We start from the raw sequence: 23,964 nt of genomic DNA on the forward strand, positions 1-23,964 counted from the left end.
ATTTGTAAGGAACATGCATGTGTGCGATGAGCAGCACAGTTGAGTATGTGGGTTGCACCCATGGAAAATTTGCCAAATCTTCTCTGCCAATGCCAAACAGCATATTCTGCTGTTGCTATTGACTCTTGTTTGGTGTTGTTTGGTGGATTGGATGATTGCAGTCTATCAGTAACAAGGAAGAAACAAGACATATTGGCAATTCTACAATTTATTAATTTAACAAACAGTCAGGCTGTCACAACAGCCTGGCACCTCCTCATGCTGGATCCCACAAGAGTTTAATTGGGTTGAGGTCAGGACTGTTGGCAGGCCACTCCATTCTCTCTGCTCCCAAATTGTGGAGGTAGTCTCTGATAAACCGCTCTGTGGGGGCGAGCGTTGTCATCTTGGAGGATGGAGGTCGGTCCCAGACTGGAGATATAGGATGGCCACTGGTGGGGTAGGTGTGGAAAAGTGACCATAGCTCAGCATAGGAAGGTCCGATCGAGGTCCATATCTGAGGAGGTGCCAGGCTGTTGTGGCTGTGTGTGGTTCTTCCACACTGAGGCTCCTGACTGTTTGTTAAATTAATTAATTGTAAAATTGCCAATATTTCTTGTTTCTTCCTTGTTACTGATGGACTTCAATCATCCAATCCACCAAACAAGAGTCAATAGCACCTGCAGAATAAGCTGTTTGGCATTGGCAGAGAAGATTTGGCAAATCTTTCATGGGCGCAACCCACATACTCAAGATTCAAGAGTTTCAAGATACTTGAATCTTGAGTATGAGGGTTGCGCCCATGAAGTGTTACTCAGCTGTGCTGCTCATCCCACAAATGCATGTTCCTTACAAATGGGGCACCACTCCCTCTGGTGTTGTGGGCGTGGTATTCACTGACCTTTGGGAAGTATTTTGACATGTACATGGGTACCTGAGTGGTGTAGTGTATCTTGTAGACCAGGCCCATTGCAAGTTGCTGTATTCTGTCGTCTACTCTAAGCCATCCTAGGTTGTCAAAGTGGGCAGGGGTGAGGTGGGTTCTAGGAGTCAGGTCAAGCAGTAGTCTGACCAGTTTGTTTTGAGATGTTTGTAATCTAGTTTTTAGCGCCTTTGAGGTGCTTTGGTACCATGAGGTGCAAGCATAGTCGTAGTACCCTTGAATGAGTGCTCCTGCCAGAGTCTTCAGGGTATTCTTGTTTACCAGAGAGGAGATCCGGTACAATAAGTAAGTAAGTGTATATGTGTTATAAGTAAGTGTATACATGTGTTATAAGTAAGTGTATACATGTGTTATAAGTAAGTAAGTGTATATATGCGTTATAAGTAAGTGTATACATGTGTTATAAGTAAGTGTATATGTGTTTATAAGTAAGTAAGTGTATGTGTATATACCGTATGTGTTAAAAGTAAGTACAGTAAGTGTATATATGTGTTATAAGTAAGTGTATACATGTGTTATAAGTAAGTAAGTGTATATATGTGTTTATAAGTAAGTGTGTATATACTGTATGTGTTATATAAGTAGAGTAAAAAGCCATGGTATTGATATGCATCCCCATGATATGCATATTGGAAATTGTATTTCAGGGAACATTTGCAGGAAATTCAACCCTTTCCCGTTGTAAAATGTGGACAAATCACCCATCTCTCTTCTTATACAACACATAGAAAAAGGATTGCGAGGAAGTAAAGTATTGCTTTCTCTCACTTCCCCCTCGGTAGGGGGTTTACATCTCAGTGTATCCTACCATTCCCCCACTGAACCTCTGCATTATGACATAACTCATTCTCTGTGGTCATGGGAATTTACACAACGTGAATTATGTGGTATAAAAGGTCTCATCAAGTCGGTCGGTCTTGTAGACATAAAGTGAAGTTTACATATGGATGGATAGGGACAACTGAACTACTGAACTCTAGTCGACTCTATAGCCGCAGACTGCAACTGTCGAGCCATGCAATGTTTTAGGAGGATTTGCATGGGTGGTTCAAAGGACTATATGATGCAATCTTTTTAAAACGATTGTCTGGCTTGAGGATTTCCACTATGTCTGTGTGTGTGTGTGTGTGTGTGTGTGTGTGTGTGTGCCTGTGTCTCTGCATGTGCGTGTGTCCTCAGTCTGACCTGCTGTAGCTGGACCTCCTCCATGTCGCGGAGCAGGATGGTTTGACTGCGGGACACCGAGGAGGTGCGGTGGTACTCCACCAGCTCGTTCAGGGAGTTGAACTTCACCACCCAGAGGAAGTACTTCCCTGAGCCGTCACGCAGGACCTTGAAGTGCTGCACGTCGCTGCCAAACCTGTGGAGATTGATACAGTATATATATATAAACATTTTGCTGGTGCAGGAGCAGAGGAGGTAACTCTAGAGGTGACTAATTCATGGGGAAAATGTGAACTTGATGTTGGAACAGTGTGGGATGGATATTTCTTTCCTACGGAGGGGTGAAAGGAGTACGAGAAGAAGAAGGTGTTTGACAGTGAGGGGTTTCTGACCAAATCAATATAATAATAAAGTCGCACGACTGACATATCGCCATGTAACTCGAGAACCGAGGCACGGATTTGGTAGAATGAGGTGGCGTCCGAACGGCAACAAATAGAGCATTAATTCGGTAATTTATATGTTCGTCGGAAAAAATGGAGCGCCGAGCCACTAGCAAAGTGCCGTGACTTTCGTCTGTTCCGCCGGCGGGCACGCCGGGTCGTATACGACCCAGTGCACGTTGAGAGGTTTAAGTGGAGGGACCTTTGAGATACACTGGGGAACATTATCCTCAGCCCCCACGGCCCTCTCTGATATCCAGGACCTTGACACGTTATCGCTCAACTCGGATGCTGACAACAAGACGCTCCTGAATCCAGATCACGTGTCTCTTGTTCTTTCTTTCTTTCCTTTATCTCTTCTAGGTTTAATTAAAGACTCAAGCGATTGCCCATTTTTATGATGACAAGAGACTGGAGGACATCACCGCTACAACGCAGGCAGCACTTGCATATTAGACCGCGTCACATTACAAGTCAGTCTGCGTGACCGACCGTACATCGGGCACTTGCATATTAGACCGCGTCACATTACAAGTGTGTGTGTGTGTGTGTGTGTGTGTGTGTGTGCAGTGTGCAGATATTGTGCGTTTGTCTATGCCTGGGCCATCTAATCTGTCATGATGTGCTCTGTCCTTGTGTCCATGACTGTATTGTGCCCTGTATCCCTATCTTATGTCCTACTATATGTGCTTTTGTTTTAGTTTTTATTGTAATGTTATTTATCTCGCTTATATTCTGTTTGGATTGCCAACTCTTTTTTACATAGGATTTTAGCCTGTAGGCCTACCTTCTGGCAGGGGGACTACCAATGGAAATTTGCCTTTTGGCTAGAATTGGGTGCATTTACGTTTTTAAAATGTTTATTAATGTACACTGTCCCCCTTGAACAAATAAAGTAAACCTAAACCTAGTCTGCGAGACCGTACATCGGACGCTTATTCCACCGCGTCGCATTACAAGTGAGTCGGTAACCTCGTGGCTTTGGCAAAACACCACCATGTCTGTCATCGACTGTTGCCAAAATAAATTGGGAGGAGCGTGGGCTCTTTGATAAACCTGATAAAACTATCGGGTGCAAAAGAGGTTTCACTGAGGGATAAGTCGCCGGATGGCCTCAGGCTGGTGAGTCATGTGGTGACGCAGGCTATACAGCCGATACAGATCAGCCGACAGACTTTGCATGAAGACTAGAGGGGGAACAGAGTGGCAAACAGAAGCTGTGAACAAGTGACGGCGTGGGGGGGCATTGTGTATTGTACATCTCTGAACTGTATTGTCTGAATACAACAGTGTGTGTGTCCGTCTGTCTGTCTTTCTGTCGCATTCACTTGGTTTGCAAAGTTTAAGAGCCAAACTACGACGTAAACGACCATGCTGTAGATGGAAATTAGAACTTTAAGACTTGCACGGGGTGTGAAGAATAAGGGAGAGATAGAAGAGAAAATAAAGGGAAACATTTGAAGGCTTTGTTAGTGATATAATGGATTGAAGATATTCGTTACACTTCGAGCGCCATTGTCTTTGTCTTTGATACAACAGCTGACAGTCCTGTGCGTGCGTGCACTGCAGCCAGCAGTATTGGCTCTAGGGTGAAGGGGGTCATGCATGCAGTGACAACCTACTTGACAGAGAGGGAGAAATCGCCTGGGGTGCTCTCGCTCTCGCGGATGAGGAAGGCTCCGTCTAGCCTCTGTATGTTCAGGACTTCTTCGGCTTTGGCCCGTGGGATCTTCCCGTGAAACCAGCTGTCAACAACAACAACAACATAAAAATTTAAAATATATGAAATACGATATCAATATTCTGGTGACAGCTACGGTATGGTAACCCTTTCACTACCACACTACAGAAGGTTAACCGTCTGTAGTGTGGTAGTGAAAGGGTTAACCGTCTGTAGTGTGGTAATACAAGGGTTAACATTATGTAGTGTGGCAGTGAACGGGTTAACCTTCTGTATTGTGGTAGGGTTAACCGCCTGTAGTGTGGTAGTGAAAGGGTTAACCGCCTGTAGTGTGGTAGTGAAAGGGTTAACCGCCTGTAGTGTGGTAGTGAAAGGGTTAACCGCCTGTAGTGTGGTAGTGAAAGGGTTAACCGTCTGTAGTGGGGTAGTGAAAGGGTTAACCGTCTGTAGTGGGGTAGTGAAAGGGTTAACCGTCTGTAGTGGGGTAGTGAAAGGGTTAACCGTCTGTAGTGGGGTAGTGAAAGGGTTAACCGTCTGTAGTGGGGTAGTGAAAGGGTTAAGGCAGGAAGGAGCGCCAATAAGGCTGATGACACATCAAGATGACATCATCATGTTATCATGCAAACATAATGACATCATTAGTGGGCAGCTTTCCTGTCTTTTCCTTTGCATTTTGCATAAACTGTAATTACTGGGGTTAATGAAACAGTTCCTGGTTTGATAAGAAGCACTGGCAGAACATGGTGCACAAACGCTTGACAGCTGTTTGATTCCATGCCAACACAACCTGCTCGTTGGCACTGCCAATGTGCCCCGCATATAGTGTGTGTGTTGTGCTGTTCGTTAAGGGTGGGGGAAAAAATCGGTACAGCAATATATTGCGATATTTTGTGTGCCGATATTATATCTATACACTGACACCAAGTATTGATTATATATATACATTTTTTGGCTTGTCAATCCCTTTTATTTTTTTTGCAATATGAATGATTGGAGTGAGGTGAACAAACTGAACACTTTATCTTTATCTAGATAAAACATATATATATTTTTTTTATTGCAGATGTTGATTCAAGTTTTCCATTGATCATTTGCAGTTGAAAAAAAGTTACAAATCGCAATATATCACTATCACAATATTATAGTATGTGTCTGTCTCTAGTATTGTGATAATATTGTATCGTGAGGCCTCTGGTGATTAGAATGGCAGAAAGAACTTACTGGAAGATTAAAATAGAATAAATTCGAATGAATCATTAATGACAAATCAGCAACAGATACAGAACACCTTGGGCTCACGCCATGTTCTCTGCAGCAGCAGCATCCTGTTTAGTGTTGCATGTCATGTCTCACTGCTCTGAGCCTGGGAGTGAAACCAGGTGAACCTTGGAAATCTGCTCATAACTTACTGTATAAGAAAATCAATTTCCAAACGACAATGTTTATAGCTCAATAAACAGTAGGGCCGCCCCCTTTTAACTGATCGGTCGATTACATATAGTTGGTTTAATTTTTTGTTAATCAAGACTTTGTTAGTCGATTAATGGTGAAGTCGTTATATATACACTCTTTTCCATTCTGAATGAGTGCTTTTTTGAGAAGAATTATGAACCGGTAAGCACTAGATTTAAAGAGTACTTCTTGCATGATTGCATTTAGGAAACACACTTTTACAGATCTGTCATTGAAATCAACTAATCGATTTGTTGACAAAAATACAAAGACTTTGGCTAGTGGAGGACGTCAGGGTCAGTCTGGTAGCTGCCTGCACCATGCTGTCAGTAGTGTGGTAGTGAAAGGGTTAACCTTCTGTAGTGTGGTAGTGAAAGGGTTAACCCTTTGTCATGTGGCAGTGAAAGGGTTAACCATCTGTATTGTCGCAGGGAAAGGGTTACCCATTTGGTAGTGTGTCAGTGAAAGGGTTCAAGCTCACTGACAGGCACAGCAGGATCGAGTTAGCGTTCAAATTCAATTAATTAAACTAAACAAGGTAGATTGAATGGTGTGGCAAACAGAAAAACAGCCAGGCAGAAGCGGCAGCCCTGTGGGGAAACACAACCTTTATTTTATCTCGAAAAATACAAAGGAGAGCAAGATCTCATTTTCAATTATGAAAATACAGCACATAATAAATACAAAAATAAAAAGCAAGAAAGTCAATAAATAAAACAATTAAGTAATCAAGTAAGTACGTAAGTTGAACCTTTATCAATCTCCTGGGGGAAATTCCTCCTCTGCATTTGACTGATCCTAACTATTTAAGAGCAGTGGGTAGCCACACATAGTGCGGCCGCGCTCCGAGGCCAACTCCAGTTGTAATGCCAGTACCTTGGTCAAGGGCATAAAACCCAGCATGCATGTTTTTTGGTGTCGGAGCAGAACTAAGTACCTGGAGGAAACTAGGGCTGTCAACGAATATTCTATATTATTATTTTTCATTTTTTTTTAATCTTTTTCCCCCTCCATTTTCCTCCGATTTTCTCTTATCCCAATGTTAGTCGTTATGCCAATTCCCAATCCCCTTCCTGGTCGCTGCGCACCTACCCCCTACGGTCGGTCTGGGAGAGTGGAGGCTACCACGTGCTTCCTCCGACACACGTCCAGCCAATCAACCGCTTCTTTTCACCTGGCAGCGCGGATTCTCATTGAGAGGGTGTAGCGTGTGGAAGGATCACACTATCCCACTCAAGTCCTATCCGCGCTTAGCAGGCGCCCGACCGAACTGTAGGAGTCGCTGTTTACAACGACCCGGACCCACCCCGCCAGCTTCTCCCACCCTCTAATACTGCCAATTGTATTAGTGTGAACGGCCAGCCAAGCTGGTGACAACCCCGGAGCTGTGAGCTGGATCCGAACATGCGAATCTAGCCGCTCCGGGGTTTGGTGACGAACGCAATCTCCGTTACGCCACCTGACCGCCCCGAATATTCTATATTCTAATTAATAATCGAATTGTAAAACATTACATTTTATTAATATTTGATTGTGGGGGCCTGAATGAGCTGCATGACGAACAAGAGACGAGCAACGTCACTTTAATTTAGCCACACAGTAGTAACAACAATAACAACAACAACTGCACGGCGTGACGGCAGAGAGTTCAGAACACAACTCGGTCGCCAAGACAGTGATTTGCATGTTGAGCTCAATCTAAAAGCCCTGTTTGGAAATACTTTGGATTTTGATCAACTTGTGGAATCTCGAGACAAAGTTGTATGCAAGCTATGTAAACTACAGCTGGGAGTTCTAGCGTCAAGAATGTAAGTAGCTTACTTTTCTGTTTTTAGCACTTAGCACTTTATTGTAAATCATCCCTCAGGGTAAAACGTAGATATTGAATAATGAATGAAGACAGAAACGTCTCATATACAGGTTTCATTTCTATTTCCCGTTTCATGCCAAGGAAAAGATATTGTTCCATGTTATCACATCTTGCTCAGAGGTGCGTTGCTGTGTGTGAATGTCCGTTTTGTTTACGTAACGCGCAATAATAGATATTCGAATGGTTCAAACCTATGTTTTTTAAAAAGGAATAGTCGAATGTCATTTTAGGCTAATTCTGACAGCCCTAGAGGAAACCCACACAAACACGGGGCGACCATGCAAACTCCACACAGAAAGGCCCCCCTGCTGATCAAAGCCCTAATTAAAAGCAACTGCAGACTGGGGTGAAATGTTTGGTCATTAAGAATTGAAATTGGCTATGGCGGCTAGGTGGCGCAGTGGGCAAGGCGCTCGCCACCAACGCAGGATATGCTGGGTTCGAGCCCAGCTCTCGGCGTTGCTACCAGCTTGGCTGGTCGTTCATACTAATATAATTGGCAGTTTTAGGGGGTGGGAAGCTGGTGGGTGGGGATCGGACGTTGTGGACAGCGACTCCTACAGGTCGGTTGGTGCGCCTGCGCAGTAGAATCAGGATGCGACGGGGGCGGCGTGAGCCTCCCACGCAGACCCTGGCCACTGAGAGATCGAGCTGCGCAGGTGAAAAGATGCGAGGGCTGCCTCCTCGTGTACCGGAGGGGACACGTGATGCAAGGCTTCGTCCACATTGCAGCCGACTAGTGGGAGGCATGGCCTAACAAGTAACGCTCGATTGGGGAAGGGAGAAAAATAGAAAAATGGGGAGAAAAAGTAGATAAAAAAAAAAGAATTGAAATTGACCAATGAATATATTAGTGTATTGTGTTTTAAGGTACAATGCAGGACATTCCACATGTTGGGGGCACAGAAGCTGAGGGCAGATTCCCCATGTACAGTTGAAGTGGATGGAGAACAGCAAGAATTATGAGAGGTTGGTTGATTGATTGATTGAAAAATGTTATTAACAGATTGCAGAATGGGTACAATACAGTGCAGCTCAATACACACAATTGTTAAGGGTATGCAGACCAGAGAAAGACTTTCGTCTTGTTTACATCAGGGTCCCCCATTTTCCATTCATCATAACATATATGACATACATGACATACAGGTAGACAGTACTGTTATATCTAGACATTTATGACATACCAGATCTATATATAGTACTGTTTATGAGTACAAAAAGAGTCTAAGAAGAGAGTATACATTTAAGGGGAAGAAACTGTACATTGGAGGAGGTTGGGTAGGTGGGGTGGGGTAACTGTACATTGGAGGTGGTTGGGTGGGGTTGGGTAGGCGGGTGGGGGGGGACTGTACATTGGAGGGGGTTGGGTTTGGACATTTACAGGGGCCAGTTTTGAATTGCAGTCTCCCGTAGGTGTTCTTTGATAGTGGTTTTGAAGGTGGGTAGTGATTCACATTCCTTTAGAGTTGTGGGTAGGGCGTTCCACATTGATGTGGCATAATTGCGAAACGTGTTTAGTCCCTTGTTTGAGCCGAATCTGGGTTGAACATGATTTGTGGAGCTCCCTCTGGTGTTGTGATCGTGGTATTCACTGACCTTTGGGAAGTATTTTGACATGTACATGGGTACCTTGGTCGTGTAGTGTATCTTGTAGATCAGGCCCATTGCAAGTTGCTGTACTCTGTCGTCTACTCTAAGCCATCCTAGGTTGTCAAAGTGGGCAGGGGTGAGGTGGGTTCTAGGAGTCGGGTCAAGCAGTAGTCTGCAGTAGTAGTCAAGCAGTAGTCCTACTATAAGCGTTGCCGTTTCTTGCCTGGACACGCTACTATTCCCAAATCAAATTTATATAATGGGTATTATGTTTCATCATGAATGCATGAAAGGGGGGGGGGGTCGTTTCTGATTATTTGATTTCCAGTAACGGCCTTCGTATTGAACAGCTCAATCGGTATAAAAACATTGCACGATCAAGCCAGAATTGACGTCAGATAGTCCTTACCTGTGATCGGGAGTATTCCAAAAATAATATTCCAATTGTTTGATCGCCATCTGGTCCAACCGGTCCATTTGGTCCATGACATAACCCACCACAACATATGGATCAGGAGCATTTGACGCGCTTCAATATCTCGGGTCTGGCAGCCAACGCATAAGCGAGTTAACCAGACTTATCTCGGGTTTGGCAATTAAAGAGTTAAGCATAATCCACAGCTATGTTTTTTTTAAATTATTGTTTATTCTATTTTTTATTTAATTTTTTTTCTGTATTTTCCACCCATCCCAATTTAGTCGTTATGCCAATTCCCTTCCTGGTCATTGCATGCATTGCCCCACTGTCATCCTGGGGAGGGTGTAGAACTACCACATGCCTCCTCTGATAAATGTGGAGTCACCAGCCGCTTCTTTTCACCTGACAGCGAGGGGGATGAATGGAATTCCACAATGAATGGAAGCGGACATGGCCGGTTAGCCTAGGCATTGTCCAACTAACACCTCTCCCGAAGGCTAACCGGCCATGTCCGCTTCCATTCATTGTGCTAAGCTAGGCTAACACGCAGCCAGATAGCTTTCTAATGAACGCACAGAGGAAACTGGTATCTATCTTCTTGTCTCTCTCTGGAGAAGACGGTATTTCCCCAAATGTTGGCGTGTTCCTTTAAGTTTATTTAATTTGTTCCTCGGGTCAACCTCTGTTTATATTCCGTTTTTCTCAAGCTGTGCTGGATCACACCGGGCTTAGTTTGACATTTCAGAGCAGTCGTTAATTAGGTGCGCTTTAGGAGTGCTTTGTCTCACAGAACAAGTGTACTGCGGCATTAAAACGATTGATATCCTCTCCTCCTGTAAGCTTCACAGGTTCTTTACATCAACAAGGCAAAGCTTAAGGGCCTGCCGGGAGTCAGTTCAGAGGATGTCACGTTACAAATGTATGAACCTTCAAAAGGTCCTGAGGCAAAATAAACACAGCTTAAAGCCTGATGGAGTAAAACCAAGACGACAGATGTGGGTCAATGTGCATCAGTGTGTTGTGTAGTAGAATAGCTTCACCTCCTAAGCTTCTGTCTGAGACAAAGGAGTAGCTACTCTAGAGACCGTGTGACCTTGTGGCGCTGAGGCAGGGGGAATATTGATGACAAGGCAATGACAAATATGGGTAACTCATAATAATAATAATAATAATAATAATAATAATAATAATAATAATAATAATATTTGATTTGTAGGGCGCTTTATAATTGTGGAGCAAATCTCAAAGCGCTACATTGTAAAAGAACATAAAAGCTAGCAAGAGAGTAAAAAAAGAATATAAAATAAGCAAGACTAAAACTATTAAGGAGTAAAAAGAACACTAAAACTAATAAAAGAGTAAAAAAAACTAAAACTGGTAAAAGAACACAACAGTGTGGAGCTAAAACTAGATAAAACTAGATAAAAATCAACAAAAGGCTCCATTAAAAAGATTAGTTTTGAGGCCCTTTTTAAAAGCATCCACAAGCCTGATCTCCCATGGTGCAGTTTGGTCCTTGGGTGCTGGAGGAGGTTTGCCTGGCCGGAGCGGAGATGTCCGAGATGTTTATTCAAATACATAATCTTAGAAACATTAACATTTAACAATTAACATTTAAAATCTTACTTTTTTCTTCTCCAAAAAACACACTTTTCTAAATACTCAAGTATGATTTGTGTTTGATGCCATCATGCTTGATAACATGGGACTATCTTGAAAGGAAACTCCACCATAAAACATAATTCACATTCATTCTTCCTCATGATCTTTGACGGTACAATCAATAGGCTCCTTATGAACATGGACAGCTCTTTCAGTTACACTGGAATCCAGAGAACGGAGAATCTGTGAGGTCATCGGGAGAGACTTTCTGAAGCTCCTTCATTCACAGTGAATGGGACATTTGATTTGGTTTATTTATTGATTGGAGCATGGATACTACTGACTCAAGTCAATTGTCTCTCATTCATTATACATAAATAAGTCATAATAAGTCTCCCATTCATTATACATAAATAAGTCATAAGTCCCGATGAGCAGGTTGGCACCTTGCATGGTTGCCTCCGCGGTTGGTGTGTGAATGTGTGAGTGAATGGGTAAAATGTGAGTAACAAATTGCAAAGCGCTTTGGATAAAAGCGCTATATAAAAAAGCAGCCATTTACCATCATAATACATCTCCCATTCATAATAAATAAATAAATAAGTTATAATAACTCTCCCATTCATTATAAATAAATAAGTCATAATAACTCTCCCATGCATTATAAATAAATAAGTCATAATAACTCCCATGCATTATAAATAAAGCAGTTTCAGAAAAAAAAGCTTTTTTTGGCATAGCCTATGGAGATATGGTTTTGTACTTTGTAGGCTATTTAATTGAGTAGACTGAACAAACACCACCGAATAACAGAGTTATATTTATTGTGAACTTCCCTTCCTTTATCTAGCAGCCCCCTTCAGGCTGAGATGTGCTGCACAGCGTCGGCCCAGAGGCTGCAGAGATAGTGTGGAGAGGACATCCTCCCATTATCTCCAGCCCTTCCTGCTCGCTGCTCCGCGTCGCAGCCGGCTCTCTCTGTGATGTGGTTCAGATAGCAACGCACTGCTCACTCCACACCATCAACACGCTCTGCTGAGATGAAGGGCTGAGACTGTTAACCTACAGAAGGTTAACAGTCTGTAGTGTGGTTGTGAAAGGGTTAACCATCTGTAGTGTGGTTGTGAAAGGGTTAGCCATCTGTAGTGTGGTAGTGAAAGGGTTAACCGTATGTAGTGTGGTAGTGAAAGGGTTAACCCTTTGTTGTGTTGCAGTGAAAGGGTTAACCGCCTGTAGTGTGGTTGTGAAAGGGTTAACCGCCTGTAGTGTTGTAGTGCAAGGGTTAACCTGCTGTAGTGTGGTTGTGAAAGAGTTACCCCTTTGTCGTGTGGCAGTGAAATGGTTAACCATTTGGTAGTGTGGCAGTGAAAGGGTTAAAGGGCTATTTATATTTGCGCATGATGTCAAATACAGCGGGCAGGATAGTGTGCCAGGTCTGTGTGTGTTAGGTTCAGGGGCCGAGACTATGCGGTGCAGACCTTTAAAAGGGGAACTTCACAAAAACAATGCCAATTTATTTTGCACATAATCTCATGCACATCCAAAAGCTCTAAACGGTTTTGTACACATTCATTGAGTTTGACAGTTACTGAGAGTAAATGAGTTTGAAAATTAATTATGTTGTGTTAATTTCATAACTCTATGAAATGATAAGGTAGCAGTCCCTATAAGACTAAGGTATTGCTATTTTGTCATCTACACCATTTCATGGAGCTGTAATTAACACAACACATGGATTCAATGTCCCCCAATGACATCACAGGTGGCCACATTCAAACTCATTTACTCTCAATAACTGTCAAAGAGTTTTTATACATTTCCTGGTTCTCTTCCTGGAGATCGAGGCCCAACACATATCTCCCTGTCACTGATACAATAGTCTGTATAGGCAGGCTGTACTGTACACAGCACACATGCTCTCCTCTAAAAAGATGACTGTATAATTGACCAAGTCCAAGAGAAAAATAAAACAACATTTTCAGAGTTTCCTAGATTACCAGTGTATACAGAAAGGCTACAGTATATTGGCCGAGGCTGGGGGGGAAAACGGAGACAGTTGACTTTGCAGAAAAAGTGTCGGCGCCAGATGATGAGAACCTTTCACACAGATATAGAGGGATTCTCAGCAACCAGATCCAAGACATAAGACACCACAAGGGCCTGAATGCCAGCCCAGACTAACCCACAAATCAGCTCTAACAACTATCTCCCTTCGCCAGGCCACAACGCAGCCAAACCTCCCTTATCTTTGCAAATAAAAGGGGCAAAACCGGCACTACTGGCCAAAAAGACTAGGATATGACAAGATTTACTTTGAATTGGTGTATATCTGTTTCTGTTCATCATTTCGCCCAAAGTTCTGCAAAGCGTAACCAGCTTCTTCAATTGAAAAAAAAGAAAAGTCTTGACTGGAGTGCCCATTTCTTATCTGAGCAATGGTGTAAATTGTGTACCCCCCCCCCCCCTCTCTCAGCTGAGTTGACACTTTCAGTCAAGTTATCTGCAAACCAATCAATCACTACAATACACACACTAAGAACTCATTAGGTCAAATGATACCAGCTCGCCTGACTGTCACCCTTCAAACACAGTAGCCATACTGACCGTGATCAAACCATGCAAGCCTGCCCTCTTTTCTTGATCCTCCAATCACAAACTGTTGCTTGTCCGAGGGAAACAACAGTTGTGATTGGAGGATCGAGAAAAGAGGGCAGGGCTTCAGATAAGTCAATTGCAACAGCTTGGATATCTGCTTAATATCAATAGCAAAACAAATGGTGTGCATTTAGAATGTTTGTTTGTTTTTGTTGTTGTCAAGTTGAAGCGGTCTATAAGAGCAGCATCTTTTTGATTATATTAAACCCCCTACATGTATTTAAACATCAATACATCAGATTCAAATCCATGTGGGGTGCTGCTGGGGGGGGGGGCAGGAACAAGTAGCAACATCTCCTTTGCAACAGGAAGCAAGGGGGTTTATGGCAAATGTGGTCCTAGCATGAGAATTAGGGCACGTTCACACCTACCCTGTTTGGTCCATTTTAAGTGAACCATGGTCCCTTTAAATCAATAGTCCGTTTCGTTTGGAGAGGTGTGAACGAACACAAACCAAACTATTGTGAGAACCAAACAACCGAACCATGATCCTCTTGAAAAGTTGGGACTCGGTCCGTTTCAAAGTGGAGCATGGTGCGTTTTGCTGTTGGTGTGAACGCAATCGAACTATTTACCTAATCTAGGAAGCAAAGTAGCCTACTGTAGAAATTGTCGGAAAGGAGAAACGCACAATTTCTATCTTGCGACAACACAAAGTCATCGTGTGTCATTTATTTTATTATAGCACAAGTGACAGCTGTCAGAACTATGCCGTGCTACTTGCTAGCCTCTGACCGCTCGTAGTAACCAAACATTTTATCAATGCAATCCCACCAAATCAAACAAATCACATTTATTTGTAAGGCCCGACAACACACATTAATGTCCCCATGGGCCGGACACGTCTTCTTTAAACAAGTCAAGAAGAAACATAACAATAAGTCAAGAACAAAACAAGAACACCATAAGGTCCAACAAATTTAAAATAAATGCAAATAAATGAATGAATGCAAGCACTCCCAGACATACCCCACGCGAAGGTAAGGAAAAACTCACTAAAACCTAACAATAGGGGAAAAAATGCTCCACAGGCAGTGTAGAGGAGAGAAACCTTAGAAGGGCCATTCAAGGGGGGGATCTCCCTTCTTAGATGTCGGTGATAGTAGTGTTGCAGACTAACAGTTGGTAAGCATGCACTCAAGTGTGTAGTGAAACACAGATGAGTGCATGCGCAATAGCAACTGAACATTTTGAAAAATTAAAGATAGAGCTGATAGCGATAGCAACTGAACATTTTGAAAGATTAAAGGCACAGGGGCGACGCAAAGAGGGTTGCGTCCTCCCCGTCTTAATCACGGGACGTTCAACACTCTGGTCATCGCTCCGAGACAGCCACCAGGGCGTCTTCTCTCAGCCCAACCCCAAAACCAACTTCCTTAAAGCGACAGTGCCCCAGCAACAACATCAAAACAATACAATGGTGAATTATGTCTATAGAACCCACTACACTACAGTGCATTGCAGTGTGCGCTCTGTAGTCAGACTCGCACCGCGCGCGTAATGTCTCTCTCTCTCTCTCTCTCTCTCTCTCTCTCTCTCTCTCTCTCTCTCTCTCTCTCTCTCTCTCTCTCTCTCTCTCTCTCTCTCTCTCTCTCTCTCTCTCTCTCTCTCTCTCTCTCTCTCTCTCTCTCTCTCTCTCTCTCTCTCTCTCTCTCTCTCTCTCTCTCTCTCTCTCTCTCTCTCTCTCTCTCTCTCTCTCTCTCTCTCTCTCTCTCTCTCTCTCTCTCTCTCTCTCTCTCTCTCTGTGCAGTGTGAACGCAAACCAAAATCAAACAATGTATCATTCTCACATTTGGTCCACAAGAAAATGCGGACTATCCGTGGACTTTCAGACGTGAACACGGCCTTAGTCTCGTTTGTTTACAGGAGGTACACAGAGGTGTCAGAACAACTGTAGTCTGACAATGATATGATATATTAGCCCCAAAAACATATTCAAAAAGGTCTTTCATCCCACTGATGAATTCCTAGATTTTCATTTGAACCATGGTACTGGTTAGGTACCTGAAGCTCTGTCTGTGTTTGTGTTGTTGTTTCTCTTTTGTCTTTGTATTTAATTGGGCTGTTTTGGGCCAATGTCTTTAGTGCCTGTGTGGTGTTTGTACTGTGTTGTCTTGTTGATTGCAACCACGGTGGAGCCAAAGACACATTTCCACGAAAGTGGACAAATACAAATATATATCTATCTATTGTTACATCTCATATTCAACCCTACATTACATAGGTATGGTTGGTTACTATCACTACGTGGTAGGAAGCACCGTTAGTTCAGTACTTTACCCTCGTGGTTTGACTTCAATGTAATTCTTGGGGATGAGGCCTTCCTTCCCGTTCTGTTCTGCTTTGTACCAGTTTTGGTCACAATCTTCATTCAAAACCTGCAAGTATATAAAAAAAAAAAAAAAAAAAAAGCAGAAGAGTGACTAAGCCTGATATGCTGATAATGTTCATGGCAAGGTAACACTGTCAACACTGTCGACACGTAAATAACAAATAAAGCTGCAGATATACAACACAAAAATTCCACTCTCATTCTTCCGGATACAGGATTGGCTGAGCCTTGGTCAAGCCCTGCTGTCCTCCAGATGGACACAGTTATTCAACCTGAACAACAGCCTCATCCGACATCTCCTTTCACTCAGCCAGATTGTGTGTCTGTGTGCGTGTGTGTGCATGTGTGTGTGTGCATGTGTGTGTTTGTATCTCCACTGTCCCCAGCCTGCCTCCGCTGAGTCCATCTGTCAGCGGCAGCATGCTCCAGCAGAGCCGCCCAGGAGACGGATGCCCTCTAACCACGACAGGGCAGGCACACACAGATACACCTCTACACAGCCAATGGTGATATATACAGTAGATCTGTCACATGGGTGGGGTGACGATGATACCATTCTACATGAAATATTGTTGTGGTGCTACCCTGGCCTACAAATCATATTCCACAGACTTAATTAAAAAAAAAATCTTTTTGGTACAGACACCCTGCAAAAATCCCATCATGATCATTTGAATGAAAGGGAAAATTATGAAGCATAAAAAAGCACTCTCAGACTAGAGCTCCCAGATACAGTATTATTAGGCTATATATATATATCAAACCAGAGCTCTCATATAGATAGTATTATTAGGCTATATACATAACAAGTAGAGCTCTCACATAGATATATAATATAACCTAATAATACTATATATCAAACTAGAGCTCTCACATAAACACATTATATTTCCAATAGTGGTACACTACAAATGTAATGTGTACTAATGTATTATATACTGTATAGCTAAACTGTGCAGCATATATTCAAACATTTCCCCACAGTGGTTGATGAAATGGGTAAATGGGGCAGTGTGTGCATGGACACACACACACACGCACGCACGCACTCACGCACGCACGCACGCATGCAGCAATGTCAGCATCGTCACATAATACTGTGGCTCTATTCTCCGTTTCCTCCTTGCTGTTGCTAAACCAAGCCCCAAGCTCTGGTTCCCCCCACTCTCGCATGGAGCTAACAGTCAGAGAAACAAGAGATTGGAGATTAACATTGGAATCAATGGAGAATAATGGCCTCATGCTTATATAGCTCTAAGGGGCTGTATCTGGTTCCAGTAAATGCATATTAATCTCAGCATATTAAGTGCAGCTACAGTGAGGTGGCGTGGCTACAAGTGAAGTGGGCCACCGGAGGAAAACAATACAACCTACTGTACCAAAGCAGAAATACAAGCAACAATGTAGGGGATTCATTTAAGGCTACTGCCACGCCAACATTTTGGGCAATTAGCTTACCGTCTTCTCCAGAGAGAGACAAGAAGATATACCAGTTTCCTCTCTCTGCGTTCAGTTCATAAATCTATCTGGCTGCTCGTTAGCCTAGCTTAGCACAATGAATGGAAGCGGGTAGTGCCGGTTAGCCTTCGGGAGAGGTGTTTATTTGGACAATGCCTAGGCTAACCTAGGCACTGTCCGCTTCCATTCATTGTGCTAAGCTAGGCTAACGCGCAGCCAGATAGCTTTCTACTGAACGCACAGAGAGGAAACTGGTATCTATCTTCTTGTCTCTCTCTGGAGAAGACGGTATGCAAATTTCCCAAAATGTTGGCGTGTTCCTTCAAGTTAATCATGAATATGCCTTAGTGTTTTTTCATTCTCGATCGTTCTTTCTTTCTTTCTTTCTCTTTCTTTCTTTCTTTCTTTCTCTCTTTCTTTCTTTCTTTCTTTCCTTCCTTCTTTCTTTCTGCTAGCCACTATGTTATTGCATGACTGAATTATGTGCTGCAGCTATTTCTTTGAAACCCCAGATATCGCCTGAAGCTTGTGTTCCAGCTTCCCTTCTCTCTCGCTGCAGAAGGAAATCTGCATATATGCTAAATCTGCCCCAATTTCTGGCATTTCCTGGCAATCCCCCAGTGGCAGGGATGAAGGTTTTAAAAAAGGATACGCCAGCGGAACGAACCAGATAACACTTAACCCTTTCACTACCACACTACAGAAGGTTAACCCTTTCACTACCACGTCTGTAGTGTGGTAGTGAAAGGGTTAACCTTATGTAGTGTGGTTGTGAAAGGGTTAACCATTGTTGTGTGGCAGTGAAAGGGTTAACCATATGTAGTGTGGTAGTGAAAGGGTTAACCTTCTGTAGTGTAGTTGTGAAAGGGTTAACCATTGTCATGTGGCAGCAAAAGGGTTAACCTGCTGTAGTGTGGTAGTGAAAGGTTAACCTTCTGTAGTGTGGTAGTGAAAGGTTAACCTTCTGTAGTGTGGTTGTGAAAGGGTTAACCATTGTCATGTGGCAGTGAAAGGTTAACCTTCTGTAGTGTGGTAGTGAAAGGTTAACCTTCTGTAGTGTGGTAGTGAAAGGTTAACCTTCTGTAGTGTGGTAGTGAAAGGGTTAAGACAGGCAGACGGTGATAGGAGAACTGGTTGGGCAAGTCCTTTGGAATTATATGAACGATGTAAAGAAAACGAATTTGGTGTAGGGCTGAACAACTAGCCTAATGAATGAATGAACGATTTTTATTTTCAAACAAGTATAAAAACAAAAATATATCTGTTCATTTGACATATAATTTTTTTTAAAGACAACCAAAAGAGAAACAGATAAACAAATCATAGTCTACCCTGTTTGAAAGAGTAGGAAGAAGTATACACTTTTAAAAATTCCTACCCCTTTTTAACTATAAAAGATTATAGTTTTATTCTATTGTTAATTTTTATGTATAAACGCTGTATCTCTATACAATCCAATACATTTATATTTAAATACATTTATATAAATATACCTATAAATATGTAATATATATACTAAATAAATACCATATGATATACATAATTTCTTAAATTTTTTATTTACATCTTACACATACTCCCAATCGACACTTACTCTTCCAGATACCCATTTAAAGGTCAACCTTCACGTTGTATTTTTGTTCAATAAACAATGTGGACTAGGCCAACAGTGACTTTCATGAAGAATGGAAAAAAAAGTATTGAAATTGACCCAGTTTTAGCGTTTTTATCAAACATTTTGTCTGCCCAACACAATCACCACGCACGTGCATATTTTAATCAATGGTTCATAACGTGCGTGTGTAATCGAAATGATCATCACAACAGGTGCAGGGCACCAGGGGGCTCACCAGGGGGCGCTGAGAGTCACACACAGCTAGTGGCAGGCACTGATATATGCTTGCTACTACTAGCCGAATGAAAATGTATGTTTCACCTAACACTATTGCTCCGTGATTATAGCCACCCATCTCTAAAGCCACAACCACGTTACCATATTTGTAATAATGTAAATCATTGTGTCGTTGTACACATATTGTGTTTATAACGTTAGTAGCTAACATAGCTTAGCTTGGTAGCTATTGTGCTAACAAAATATCCCGACAACCGGCTCGCTGGCCGGCATGAACGGCCGACCCAAAATGGTTCTCTCCTCTCTGTACACCCCGTCCCCACGGGTACCCTGCCGGGGAGCCCATGGACGCGACAACGGCGACAATGGTGGCAGCCTGTAGCCGTGCTCGAGCCCGTAAAGGCTAGTGGTACACGATAGCTATGAGCTAACAACGGCCGCCGCTGTTGTCGCGTCCACAAGCTCCTCCGCAGGACACCCGCGAGGACGGGGGCACACAAAGAGGAGAGAACCATAGGCTAACGTCAGTGTAGTGGTCCCGACTGCCTGTAGCAGGGACGGCGGAGCTATATAGGCTAACTGTGATGCACCGAGTGGGCCACCATTGAACTAGTACTATGACCCGGACGGGCAAGGCATTTCCTGAAGTGACGTCACGGCCGTGCTAGCGTCTGATAAGCTTTTAGATTCGGCTCATTAATATGCACCTGTAGTGACGTCAGCGTTTGATAAGCTTTTTTGATTCGCGCGTGCATGTTATTCGTGCATGGACCTTTTTAACTCTTTCAGAGTGGCATTTCCGGTGTCAAATGGAAAAAAAATTAATTATGAAATTATATACCAATGATGTAAACTACCCATAATTGATCAGTAGGGTTTAACCTGGAGGTTGGGCTTTAAGAAAGATTTCTTGTACATCTTTTTAAACCGATTTATCTTTGTACTCTGTTTTAGCTCTAACTCCAGACTGTTCCACAATCAAAATCAAATATGGCCTGGTGCAATATTGAAATGGCTGAAATAAAGGAATGAAGGCAAAATGTGTGTCAGAATACCATTCTAAATGAAGTATTGTCACACTGCAGAGACGTCACAGTCTATACATCGTATTCTACAGACTTAAAAAGACACCTTCTTGCTGCTAAAAATCACACCGTGGTCATTTTAACGTATTTCAATGAAAATGAGAAAAACGAGGCTGAAGAATGATAATTTCTTCTTACTGTATATCATAAATCGCAATTGCAACATCAGTCAAAATAATCACAATTCGATATTTCTTCCCAAATCCCCTAATTTGGTGGTGTGGGAACCCTGTGTGGCCCACAACATACTTGTGCACAAATATTTATCTAATAATATTGTACACACACACACACACACACACACACACACACACACACACACACACACACACACACACACACACACACACACACACACACACACACACACACACACACACACACACACACACACACACACACACACACACACACACACACACACACACACACACACACACACACACACACACACACACACACACACACACACACACACACACACAATTATCAATGGATGTGACAGAGGATGAACACACAGCAGCTGTTGGATGCTGGTGACTCACACATGCAGTCTGCAGCCTGGAGGTTGTAATGACCCGACGACACAGCGGTACAGACAGCAGAGCCAGTGGGGTTGTATGAGGTGATGCTGTGATAACAGTCTAGACCCACACACACAGGGATGAGTCACTGTGAGGCTGTTTCCCCACCTGGCATGAAGATCCCATCTGGGTGATCCCGCCACACAACTGGACAGCTCTGTTCACACCTGCTGGCATCAGAATGAGTCTCCACAACATGCGCCTTGAGTGACCACTTGTGATCGGATCTCGCTTCCCCGCTCAATATGCGAAGAAACACATGTGCCTACATAGGGAGGTGTAGTGGTTACGTCATTGCCGTTTTTTCCTGTTCCACCCTCTGTTCCACTTAATGTATTTCCCCATTGACCATTTCTAAATAGGCTCGTTTTAGATAAATAAAGCAGTAACGTTGGCATGGTGTACCTTTCTGTGCGTATTCATCCACAATCTATAGCTCAACATGAAAATATTCGCAATTAATCGCAAAGGTAGCAAAATAACAACGTTTATGTTTTCGTTCGCTGGGAAACTACACTGCTATTTGGCGCTGCTGACTGACGTCACCACAGCGTAGCCTGCCTGTAGTACTAGTCACAGACCTAGGATCAGATTTCCCTTACATTCCATAAGCTTAACAATTCGTACAATGGAGAAATAACTGACCCTGAATCTGTGGCTATTATCTCTCTGGTGGTCATAACCATTAACACTTTAAGGACCAGCCACGTATATATACGTGTTTCGGTGCCATGCGTTGTGGACCAGAGGCACGTATACAGCCGTGGCAAGTTGTTATTGTTTTATTCCATATTAATAACCGGATCAAGATCCTCGATCGACTCTGCAGATCTACCCGCCTCTGTGGAATCCGCAACATGCAATACCGGCCAGATCCTCTTAGGGGCATCATCGCTCCACTGCAGTATCATTGTGGGTGAATGGAATTTTTAATTTTTTTACCCTCCAACGGAGTATCATATTACTCTGATCACAAACCAACAGCATGCACCGTGTATCACGTTTCGAAGCGGAGATTTCACCATGGAATAAGGGGATTTATCATCAACCAATGGACATATCGATCTACCAGATGCCGATCGATAACGGGAAAATGCTGCCGGGTATCACACAGGCTGACGGTAAGACATTTATCACCTAATTTATAGTCGGATCGGAGCTTGTTGTGCAACGCAAGCAATTGATCTGTGAATGTGGCTACTTACACGGACACTGTATTGGTAGGGATGGGTACCGAATTCGGTAGTTTTGAGGTACCGAACCGAAACACGTCGGTACTACCAAGTATCGATTCAAGTGAGATACCGAAGAAATAAAAAATAAAATAAATAAAAAATAATATATTTTTTTTACCTTTTTTCTTTTCATGTCAACGTTCACACGCACAATATATGCTTACCTCAGGGCTGTACACTGCGACGAGATGATCGCAAATTGCCCCCTAATTTGGTCCGTGCAAGTTTAAAATAATATCTGGGGGCAAGTTTGCGAGTACTGATTTCAATCCTTCATTCGCATTTCACTCCTAAATTAATCCATACAAATTGGATACAAAAGGCATGTAGATTTATAATATTTTAACTTAAAACTAGGCTACTTTTGCGTATACAGTCATTATATTCCAAATAAAATAAGTCCCGAGTCGAGACTCCGTGCTGCTCCCAACGAATCCCAATAGTATGCAACTGCAGAGCCGCAGAGCAGGGGCGCTTTCAGGTCCGGTCACAGGCCCGGCTCAACAGCGCCCCCCACCCAACGGCTGAATTGCCAATGGCTGAATTGGAGTATTGCACTGTGCAGGTACAGCTGTCCAGCTCTGCGGCTCTGCAGCTGCATGCTTCTCGCAAAATCCAGCATCCAGCTCCCGCTGCCCAGCCGTCGTTATCAGAACACTACACACATATCATAATGTTCACGGCAAACTGTAGTTGATCACCAGGTATGTTTTATTAACGTAGAATAATTCATATAAGAAAAACGATAGGGAAATCTCTTCCCTTTCTCTACTGGTTAAAAATGCCAGGAACTGAAATTGAAACTTGCTGTGCTCCGCGGTTATATGTGTTTATTATGAAATGACAATTGCGTGTTGACACGCCCACTGCGCGAAGCCTCCTAAATAACTTTTTCCAGTTTGCCCATATCTATTATCTAGGGATGCCCCGATCACGTTTTTTGCCACCGATACCGATCACACTTGTACTTGTATTATCTGCGAGACATCGCCACCACGCAACAAGCTCCACTGTCTGTGTGTACTCTAGTAGCCTCCAGCTACGGCCAGGATTCTCCGGAGCTGCACCTGGACCCTATACTCGAGTAGCCTCGAGCTACGGCAAGGATTCTCCGGCGCTGCAGCTGGACCCTAGTATTGGTATAACGTTAAATCACATTCACAAGCCCTCAGCTCGAATACGCATCGAATCAGTGTTATAAGACATTGATATCAGGAGCCATCTGTAGCTACTGCTAGCCGGATATATAACGTTAATACAACGCCTCAGTGAATTATTTAGTTCAATGGGACATTTCGTTTTGAACAGTGAACTAGCTTGCGCTAACGTGAGCTAACAGCTAACAGGTATCATACACTCTACTAGACTTTGTGGAGCGTTTGTTTATGTCAGGAGCTATCGGTAGCTGGCCGGCTAGATACCGTTCGGTTAGACAATGCCTCATCATGTATTAAACTAAAAGTGAATAGTTGACTGGGTCATTTTGTAACGGTAGCTAAGCTAACGTTAGCTCATGGAGACGCCGTCCTCCCGTGTCCCGTCCCACTAGAGTAGACCACTACTAGACCCGTGTTTACATGCGTGCTGGAGGGATGAGCAGACGCCGCACCACCCGGTG

General features: G+C 43.2%; 1 protein-coding gene across 1 annotated transcript in view; it reads right to left on the bottom strand.

The window, feature by feature from the left end:
- The window catches only part of LOC311231526 (growth factor receptor-bound protein 2-like), a 91,234-nt gene that overhangs the window by 3,037 nt on the left and 64,233 nt on the right, over positions 1-23,964 (bottom strand). Inside the window, exons 2-4 of the mRNA XM_084318143.1 lie at positions 16,081-16,178; positions 4,152-4,274; positions 2,108-2,282 (exon numbers count right to left, since the gene is read on the bottom strand). Coding sequence (XP_084174269.1) covers positions 2,108-2,282; positions 4,152-4,274; positions 16,081-16,178 — 396 coding nt within the window. The remainder of the gene's footprint in view (positions 1-2,107; positions 2,283-4,151; positions 4,275-16,080; positions 16,179-23,964) is intronic.

The sequence above is a fragment of the Notolepis coatsorum genome (assembly GCF_963971535.1).
Source record: "Notolepis coatsorum genome assembly, chromosome: 7".
In the NCBI taxonomy this organism is placed as follows: domain Eukaryota; kingdom Metazoa; phylum Chordata; class Actinopteri; order Aulopiformes; family Paralepididae; genus Notolepis; species Notolepis coatsorum.